Here is a 10,966-nt window from a genome sequence, read left to right as displayed (position 1 = left end):
CTCATATTGAGAATGTCTCCATACTTGAAAACCTAGTTGATTCAGCACTCATGGATTCACATCAACAATCCATTAGGCAAGGTGCTACTAGTACAACTCCATCACCTCTGCTAGAGGTTGGTGAGGGGAGTACTTTGACCCAACCTAAACCTGTTAGGTTAGTGAGATTGGATTCCCATATTACAGTTACTGAGAAAACCCCCTCAGTTAACTTAACTACAGAAGTCCTAATCCTGGACTCAAGCAACCAAATTCAAAACCCAGTTACAATGGCCAAACCTACAATCACCCCAGACACAAGTCTGCCACTTCTCCCTCCAGATGTTCCATCCTTACACTTACTTGCACAGGCTGCCAATGTTTCATCCATGTCAGAGGATGAAATACAAGTCTCAAACCCTTCTATGTCCAGGGATCGTCCTACTTATCACCAGGAAGGTTGTGAGGACATGCAAACTTTACCCCTAAACATTGGTTTCACTTCACAGGCTGAGGCACCAGTCAATGTGGTTGGCCTGAATCAGGTTTTGACTACTTTGACTAAGAAGTTTGATGACAAACTTTTGGGTGTGCAGTCTCAATTTGATAAAATTAATCTCCACTTGAATAATAATTTTGTTTCTAAACATGAGTTGATGGAGGTCAGGAGGATGGTAGGGGATATGCAGGGTTTGGGTGGTTCTAGTGATGCAGTGAGTGTAACAGATATTAGTGATCGATTGAATGCTTTAGAAAAGAAGTTGGAAGGTGTTGATGAAATCAGGCAATGTTTTACAGATTTTGCTTCTGATGTTAAGTCACTCCAAGAACAACAGGCTGAGATTTGGAAGTTTTTGTCTACTCTTCCTTTGGATGATGTCAAAAAGGGGGAGAAAAGAAAACAATTAGATTGTGAAGGCATTGAGGGGGAGTCATCAAAAAGAGCTCAGGTTGAGGGGGAGCAACAGATTCAGGGGGAGGAGGCTGATAGAGTTGAAACTCAAGTGATTGTTGGTGATGATACTCAAATGGTTAATACTCAGGTGGTTGCTAGTCATACTCAAACAGGTGGTGTTGGTAATGATCAGGAGAATGCTATTGTTGTTGCTGCTATGCAAGATAAATTAAGGGCCCAGATGAACAAAAGATTTAAATTCAGAAGGTATGAAGGTGATGTGGTCAAGGTTGAAATTGATAAATCAGAGCTTGAAGGTGTAACTTTGTTGTTAACTATGACACACTTATCTGATAGGAGGTTAAGAGTTAAGTTGAACCAAATTGTTGGTTTAGGGTTCTGTGAATGGAAAGGGTTAGCTGTGTGCATTCAGGAGTGTGCAGATGATCAAGCTATAGTGCAAGAAGTGTTGAAGAGGGTATCTAGTTTGGTACACTTAGTATTTGAAGAAGGGTTTATAAGTTTCAAGGATTATGAGATATTTTGTGGGATGTTTGATCAAGAGATGAAGGAGAGGAGAGTTAAGGGTCATGTAGAAAGGTATGCTGTTCCAGAGCATTTAGAATTTGTTGATGAAAGGTATATTGAGTATTTAGATGCCTTAATGTTCAAAACAAATGGAAATCAAAGGATGATGATGAGAGTTGAACAGTTTGAAGGAGCTAGTATTGAGTTGTTGATTGGTTTGTTGACTAGATGTGTGACAGAGCAGACTTATCCTTTCAGAGTTAAATTGGTGAATCACTTGTATAGTAAACTTCCCATGTTGAAGAAAATTAAGTATATGAAGAGCAAGTGCAGGTTGATTGAAAGAGAGTTTGCAGAGTTGAACAAGTAGATGAACAGGTGGTTTTGACATCATCAGATAGGGGGAGATTGTTGGAAAATAATCTGATGAGTCAAAAACATTTTGCAGGTTTTTAGAGTCTGAAGTTGTAGAGTCTGAAGTTGCAGACTCTGATGTTTGGTGTAGTCAATGTTTTGGTTTTCTTGGTGGCTAAGATAAGGAGGATTTTGGAGTTATGTTTAAATATTTAGAAGATACGTTTTGATTCTGTCTTATCTCCAGAAGATAAACTTTTGAAGAGATTTGAATATTTGTTAAGTTTAGAGTTTATCTTTTCCTTATTATTAGTGAAGTTGTTTAGGAAACCAAATCTTCAGATTTGGTGTTAAAACTGTATAAATAGAGACTACGGTTTAGCCTTGTGATGCATCTTTTACACGATTAATATTATCTTTCATATATCTTCATATCGTGTTCTCTCAATTATTGTTCTTATAATTCATATTTATTATTCAATTGAGAGTCTGGTGTTCATAGATCAAATACTGTGAACTAAAAACATGTTCAATAGCTCTTCTCTTTTGCTTTCTTCATTATATATTGCCAGCCACAAGTCTTTATACTTATAGCCACTCCCAATTTCAATCTACCATTCAAACAATCAAGATATCGAAAATGGATTCCAATGAGTCTCAAAAGGACAAAAACAATGTCTTGATGAAAGATAAACGAGGAGGATGGACTACGTTCCCTTTCTTCATAGGTTCTTATCATATCTTGTTATTGCTATTATACAAATAATGATACTATACTTGATCTAATAAAGTGATGTTTAATGTATGATGCAGGAAGTATATTGTGTATAACAATGGCATCAGGAGGGGTGATAGGAAATCACATTGTGTATCTTATTACCAAGTACAATTTTAAGAGCATTGATGCTACTCAAGTTAGCAACATTGTCCTCGGATGCTTAAGTCTCTTTCCAATTGTAGGAGCTATCATCTCCGACTCGTTTTTTGGTCCTTTCCCCGTCATTGTTTTTTTCCATCTCGTTTCCCTCGTGGTAACTTACTTAACTCATTTCATATTGTAGTTACGCACCGCATTTTGTTCAATTAATAGACATTATACACAGCGACAGAACAGAACTTGAACAATTATTTTAGAGGGGCGAAAATAAATATAAAGTGTACTTAATTTTTTCTTAAACTATTAGACCAAGCCTAAAGTAGCGTCAAACAATTCCGTGAGATGAGTTGTTCCCTTTTTGATGGAAGCTGACGAACTTAACCGAGCGTCACTCACAATTTTGACGGAAGAGTGAGGAAGGGTGAGGGAGAGAAGGAACCAATCAAAAATTAATAATATCATGTTTTTGTTATTTATTTTTTTCCCACCTAATTTCCAATCAGATTTTACTACATCACCCTACAAATACTTGACACAAAATTTTTTACATTTTGAATTAACGAAGATCAAATATAGTCGGTCAAAAACCCACTTTTTCACCAAAAAATACATAATTTATATGTGACGTCACATGCAGGGTTAGAAATGGTCTTATATGTACACTACTTGCTCAAAATTTAAAGGGGTGTTCACCCATCCCTGCCTTAAGTATCTTTTGACCCTGATTATACAAGGCTGTTTTCAGGGTACTACGCTGATGACGTTAACCGCTTCACTTTATTCCCTTAAACCTCCTCCATGCATGAATTTGTTACTCCCATGAGAGTCTCCATCAAAGCTTCAATATGGAGTCTTATACATGGCTTTAGGACTTGTTTCTATTGGGACTGGAGGCACACGTTTCACGATTGCTACAATGGGAGCTGATCATTTTGATGATACTAATGATACTGCAATCTACTTCAATTGGTACTTTTGTGTCTTCTACATTGCAAATGCGATAAGCTCGACTGCTATCATCTACATTGAAGATAACGTGAGTTGGACGATAGGATTTGCGATTTGTGTTGCTATCAATGTTGTTGGTGTAATAATTTTCTGGTCGGGAAAGAAGTTTTACCGGCAGATTAAGCCTAAAGGAAGCCCGTTTACTAGCATTGCTCGAGTTATCGTTGCAGCAGTGAGAAAAAGGAGAGTTTCTTCAAGAAACAGAGTTTAACTATGACATTAATGACACTTCTAGGACAATCCCCTCAGATAGTTTCAGGTATGCCCAAAATGTTTAAATCATTGACTCAAAATTAATTATTTGTTTCGCAAAATTCATGGTACCTTTGGTTCATAGAACAGAAAAGGTTCAGAAACGGTGACGTGATAACCCATTTAACGTTGCTTTAACATTACTTTAACGAAAACTAATGGTACTATGCGATCGCCCGCTATTAATTAATTTAGGTTCTTAAATCACGGGGCGATAAAGATTGAAGCTGACGGAACAGCCTCAAAATCATGGAGCCTAAGTAGTGTACGAGAAGTGGAAGATTTAAAAACACTAATCCGAATGGTACGAGAAGTGGAAGATTTAAAAACACTAATCCGAATAATTACATTATGGTCAACAGGTGTTCTGTTAAGTGCTCTGATTGGCATGTTTGGCAACTTTACACTTCTCCAAGCTCTAACCATGGATAGACACCTTGGTGGGTCCCACTTCAAAATTCCTGCTGCCACATTCTTATTTTTCAACACTCTAGCCACAAGCATTTCACTTTCGGTCAAGCGTGTGATCTTTCCCATGTGGCGAAATCTAACTGGCCGGTCTTTAACACCCCTGCAAATAGTAGGACTTGGCCATGTACTAAATGTTCTAGCATTGGTGTCATCTGCCTTAATTGAGGTTCGACGATTACAGATTGTTAGAGCCAACCATTTGATAAATTCAAGTGTGGGTCCGGCTGCAATCGTACCGTTTTCAGCGTTGTGGCTAGTGGTGCCTTTAACAATTTTAGGAATAAGTGAAGCATTACATTTTCCAGCACAAGTTTCACTTTATTATCAAGAATTTCCAGTATCTTTGCGTAGTACATCAACGGCTATGATCTCATTGTTGATTGCAGCTGGATTTTATATGAGCACAGCGATTACCAGTTTGATTCGTAATAATACCATTTGGTTGAAGGATGACATAAATAAAGGTAGATTGGATATAGTCTACTGGATGTTAGCAGCAATAGGAGTTGTGAACTTTGCTTATTTTCTTATTTGTGCCAAGTTGTTTAAGCATAAACTCGAGAAAAATGATCCCAGTAATTTGGCTGCTATTTAATTTCAAGTTCTTGTTAATCTTAATTGTAGCTTGTTTTAACCAAGTCTTTCGTTATCAGTTACAAATAAAACAATAGCCGTTTGACGCCAACAAACCCAACAGCAGTCGACCCATATGCCCAGTCTGACCCATAATGGTATGCCATGAAAGTTTATTTACACGTCTAAACTAATCACTAGTGGGCAGTGGCATGGTTGGAAGAATCGTTACTCGTGAGTACTCAGTCGTAACCTTTTGAGGATTAATCGGCAACTCGGGGAGTAATGGGGAGTAACAAGATTAGACTTTCTATACATTTAAATAATAAGTTTCAAAATTATATTTATATGCGTAAATATACACCGAATCCATAATTGTTAACATAATTGTCTAGAAAATATAAACATTATCATCGTGTGTTCAAAAAATTTCGAAATTCTAATTTAAATATTTTGACAAATATTGACTTTGACCGGTTTAGACCAAATAAATCCAACTTTGACCATTTAAATCGAGTTTTGACCCATTGACCAATGTTGACCAATTAATTACTCGGATTTTAAAAATCGGCTCGGCCGGTTTCTAAAAAGGAGTACTCGGTATGGCATTAATCATGGAGTTTTACAACACTCACTATTGGTTCTAGTCTTGAAACAAATGAGATACTATCATTTTATTTTCTAAAATCCTCACCAATTTGGTGGCAACTTTAATCAGAAACACATCAAAACAATTCATTTAACACATCACACTTAGTATTCAATACCAAATAGTAACATCTTGGTTTGTTCAAAGTTCAAACCAAGACATAAAACTGACAGATATTTCACTTAATAACTTAAACAATTGAAATATCAGGTACCAGTCTTGCCATATATTATGTATATTTACTTGCTGAATACCATTACAACCAGTGTTGGTTTAAGATAGGATACAAAACCCACCAGAACCATCAAACTTCCTGCCATTGGTTTAATCCACCCACATGATTAAAAACGTAACAGGACAGGTCCCTGAGGTCATGAAAAGCACCAAATGTGCTATCAAGAGTAATAATAGTATACAATAAAGATTCGAAATTTATATCAGAATACAGCATATCAGTAACTACACCAACTCTTTGAGATCGTTAACGGGTCAACGTGTACGTGTTCGGTGTTCTTCTATGAGTATCCGATTATAACTTCGTATGCCATCAAAGAATTTTGGCGGTTTTACCAGAGAAAACCAGATATCAAGTATTCTGACTTTATAATTCCGGGCTCGATTGTTGACTAAACCTAATTATATAAACATTAGAGTAAGGATTACAACGTGTTACCTCATATGGCGTAGATTCTATCGACTTCTGAATTCGAAAACTCAGAATGATGCCATGAGTTCGAACCACTTCTTGCTTTCTCCTTCTTTCGCTTCAATCGATTTTTCTTGGACTTAAACACGTAATAAGTCATGGTTCCAAGAACCCCTGCCATTATAACTCCACCCACAACGGTGATCAAAATCGCAGCCCATTTATATTTTCGACCAACTACTATGTAAGAAGAAGCCATGAAAGCAACAGAAGTGCATACAGATGCTAACCACATAAGTTTATTAATCACCTCAACTACCCTTCTTTCGGCTTTCGTCTCACCTCTAACCAACGTAATCTGAACCACCACCACCGCTAAAGACGTAAAAAGCGCAATCGCATTGAAGATAAAAAATATCTTGAACGAAACCCGGTCCACCACCACCGCCATTCCATTATCGTCATCGCCGCCAGGGACGGTGAAGATGGCGGCAAACGCAACGGTTGCGAATAGCACCGCCACCACGGTAACTGAATTGGTGGCAGCGTTGATTCCTTCACGATGGAGCTTTCGAAGCTCCTTTGCAATACCATGCACGTTCTTGTTTGTTTTCTTGGTTTGTAAAAGTTGCGTGTGGACGTCGTTTTTGATTTGAGTTACAGTGTTTCGTAACTCGTCTCTTGGTTGGTTTAGTTCATTTGCTCTGACTGCACCACAACGAGTAAGGCATGCGATTATATCGGATGAGTCTTCAGATAACGGAAGCTTTTCGGCTATGTCGAGAGCGGTTTTGTGATCTCGGGTCAACGCATTCACATTAGCACTGGTATCAGGGAGACTGAGCAACTCGTTTACTATCTGCAAAAGCAAAAGAACATATCTTAACCTATTTACTTGTAGACAAGTCAACTTGGGTTCTGTCTTATCTCAAATGTGGCAAATATAAAACTTCATATATAGATAGAACAAATCAAAAAAGCCAAACTGGGTCAAACAGGTTGAAATTCGCCCAAAGTCCATCCTTTAAGCGTACAATATCCTAATGTATGCTATACAAGTATTCAGAGCAACATCGTGATATTGTTGCTTGTGTAGTCGTAATTAAGATATTTGTTATAGAATAAATGGACAAAAAGAGGCGTATGTAAATCAGCCAAAAGCAACTCCGCCTATTTTTGACCCATCACCCAACCCACCAAACCCGGCCATCTTGCCACCTCTAGTAAATTAAGAGCAGCATAGAACTTCTGAAATCCCAGAAGGCATTGCGAAGATCACAACTACACACACACATAAGTCAAACAGGGTCAAACAGGTTGAAGTCGCTAACGTCTATCCTTTAAGCATACAACATCCTAATTTATGCTATACAAATATTCAGATCATAATTGTGACGTTATTGGTTTGGTAGTCATAATTAAGAAATTTATTTATTTATTATTAAATAAAAACTAGACAAAAAGGTGTTTGTAAATCAACCAAAACCAACTTGGCCTGTTTTGACCCATCATCCAAACCAGTGCAATACCAGACCCGGCCATCTTGCCACTTCTAGTAAATTAACAGCAGCATAGAATTTCTGAAATCAGATTCCATAAGGGATATACACACGCACACTCACACACGCGCACATATATATAATCAAGTCTACCTCGGCTCGTTTTTTCCTAGTAGCCACATGCAAAGCAGTAAAACCAGACTTATCTGGCAACATAACAATAGCAGCATCAGCCTCCAATAGCAATTTGACAACTTCACTGCTAACCCCTTTCACAGCCATATGTAACGCAGTCTGTCCTTTTTTGTCGGTTCTTCTAGCCAAAAGTGGGTCCTTATCAAGTAAAGCCTTCACAATTTCAACGTGCCCGGATCTAGCTGCAAAATGCAGTGCATTTTTGCCATTGGATCTTGGTATATCTAACAAGCTACGATCTTTTGATAGTAGCTCCTTAACAACAGCAGTATGTCCTCTTGTGGCTGCAGTTATGAGAGGTGTTGCGTTTCCTTGTGATCTCGTTTGGCATAGTGATGAGTCATGGTCAAGTAGTAGTTGGACCACAGCTACAATAAAGAGTATATGCGTTAAAACATGAACCATATGGTCAATATTGAGAATAAAAAGCCACAAACTCAACAGTTTGCTAAAAGGAAGGACAAATTCACGGTAAAAGTCAAACTTCCAAGGAAAAAGTACACCTTAATAAAAATGGTCAAATTCTTTAGAAATGGTATATCTCAAAATGATGTTCGAAATTTTGTGTCGTATTGTTTAAAATAACTTTTTGAGCATTTTTTTCTTTTGATATCACTTAAAAAAGGTTATCAAGTAATTTTCACACAAAAAAAATCCATTTTTAACATCCAAATGGATTAGGTTTTTTCTGTTCAGGTTACTCGGGGAGGCTAGTATACGTACTCTGATATACATGGCCCAACCAGGTTATCTCGAGACCGTTTGCGACCCTTTCCCAGGCCACCCCAAGATATGCTGCTAGTGAGGTTTGTTTGAACATGAGACCTCTTGTGAGGATACCACGACGTGAACCACTTGGCCATCTTGTCATGGTACAATTTCTTTATTTCCAAAAACGCTTATATATTGTAATATAATGAACTATAGTCTTTTTTTTAGTAGAAGTATCATTCCATTAGGAATTTGCTTATACGAATCAGGAAGACATCTTTTGCTTCAATTAGACATTAGTAACCCGAATTGTTAATTAAACGAAGTTTAAGAAACTTACCATCATGTCCTTGACTAGCAGCAATATGCAAAGTATCAAACTCCAACCGACTCTTCCTCATGATCGTTTCTTTATTCGAATACTTCAACAACTCCTTCACAACCTCAAGATGCCCTTTCTCAGCAGCCGTATACAACGCCGTTTCACCCAACTCATTCACTTCATTCACTACTGACGCACGAATCTCCGCAACCTCAGCATCAAAATCCGCCCCACTCAAAGTGCCCACCATTTGCGAATCAATATCATCAAGAATTTGCTTCACAGCCGCAAGATCGCCACGTTGGGCTGCTAAATGTAGCTCGGTATCGTTATGCCTACCTGTCACTTGCTTGACGTACTTTTTCTTTCCAGCTTGATCCATTCGCTTTCCAGAATTAGAAAGCACCAGCGCCGGTGCTGTTGCAGAAGACGGCGAAGGCGAGGGTGATGGCTCACCAAGAGGGTTTTGGTTTTGATTATGCTTTGTTGGAGTCATTAGTCCCTTTTCTATGTCTAGTACACAATCACACAGTAATTAATTAATTATTGAATTACAATAACACTATCACATATTCACACAGCTAGATGATAACATGATGAAACTTATGAGTGATAAGAGTGCAAACTGTTATATTTTATTCTATTAAATACAAAAAATTGAACTAATCTGATTGGTTGTTACCTAATTGGATACTTCTAAGCTAAGCATATATGGCATAAAACTGGAAATCAGAAGAATAAGTACAATATGTAATTATGTAATATATTGTAAATATCAAAAAAGTCAATGATATAAATACAAAAATACTTACATAAAAAACATAGAAATGCAAACTTAATTCTATATCTAGTCCATTTCCTGTGGCTATTCCACAATTAAATCAATATATAATCCATCAAGATCGTAAACAAAAAGCAGACTTATTTAACGAACTAAAGTATATTACTTTTGAGCAGTACTTAACTTTAATCTATAAAGTACAAGAGCTTGAACTAATATAATTGATTCCAATCTTCTTGTAACGTCGCGATTTAATTGAATAAATTTAAACTATTTCACGGAGTATAAAGTTAATTAATATAGTACACTGAGAATCTGCAGATGAACTATGTGATACTTTAATATAGAGAAGATACTTTAAAGTAATAGTATACTGTAGATAAATACCTTCATCAATAGGTGAAGCCATGGTTGAAAAAATTAAGAAACCCTAAAAAGGAATTGAAATTGGGAATGGTAAAGTTAGGATGGAATCTTGGATGGATAGCAGGAATGAAATGAATGAATGAATGTTGGATTATTAGAGAGAGAAACAGAACAAACAGAAAACGACAATCAAAGGGAAGGTGTGAAGAAAGATCAGACACTACCACTTGAGTCAATGCAAAAACTTCCGGTCCTTTTAACTTTGCAATTGTTACAATATACACCCTTGATTTCTTATACTAGACGAAAAGAAAAAGTGAAAGTTCACGTTAGTATCTATATATGTGAAAGTAATTTTTCACTTCATTATGGAAACGAGATTTGAAATCATTATTTAAAAATTGGGTGCGGTGTTGTGACGAACAAACATAAACAACAAGTGAATTAGCTGCTCGCTCTCAAAATGACTTTCTTTAGACCACTATTATCGGTCCGCCGTTGACGTTCGCGGTTGAAGGGCGCCGATAATAGTGGCCCGTTGTATGATCGTCGTTGCAATACCGTCCACCATTCAGTCATTGTACAACATATTCGAGCACGGGTATCTACTGAGTTTTGGATTTTTAAACGCTATATGCAAATATTTCTAACGGATATGATATATGTATGATTTTGTTTTTAACTTCATCAATTCTCATTTATATACACCCACTCCATACCTCTCATTTAAATCACCAACATCTCTACCAAATTCATCAACTCTCATTTATCACTCAAACTTCATCATCTTTATCAAACTCATTACATTCATTATTTGATTGTCTTCCAACAAAGGTAAACAAAAACAAACCGACCGTAGG

At 37.1% G+C, this 10,966-nt stretch overlaps 1 protein-coding gene and 1 pseudogene across 1 annotated transcript; one reads left to right on the top strand and one right to left on the bottom strand.

The window, feature by feature from the left end:
* Positions 1-2,396: 2,396 nt before the first annotated feature.
* Positions 2,397-4,959, top strand: LOC139899824 (protein NRT1/ PTR FAMILY 2.7-like; annotated as a pseudogene).
* Positions 4,960-5,790: 831 nt separating this feature from the next.
* On the bottom strand, positions 5,791-10,300 carry LOC139899609 (ankyrin repeat-containing protein ITN1-like). Its single transcript, XM_071882429.1, has 4 exons — positions 10,128-10,300; positions 8,978-9,472; positions 7,885-8,294; positions 5,791-7,091 (listed from the first exon to the last, which is right to left on the bottom strand). Exons 1-4 carry the CDS (start codon positions 10,147-10,149, stop codon positions 6,261-6,263), a joined length of 1,758 nt encoding a protein of 585 aa, XP_071738530.1. The 5' UTR covers positions 10,150-10,300; the 3' UTR covers positions 5,791-6,260.
* Positions 10,301-10,966: the final 666 nt, after the last annotated feature.

Source organism: Rutidosis leptorrhynchoides, chromosome 3 (assembly GCF_046630445.1).
Source record: "Rutidosis leptorrhynchoides isolate AG116_Rl617_1_P2 chromosome 3, CSIRO_AGI_Rlap_v1, whole genome shotgun sequence".
NCBI lineage: Eukaryota > Viridiplantae > Streptophyta > Magnoliopsida > Asterales > Asteraceae > Rutidosis > Rutidosis leptorrhynchoides.
This window is presented reverse-complemented; position numbering and strand designations above follow the sequence as displayed.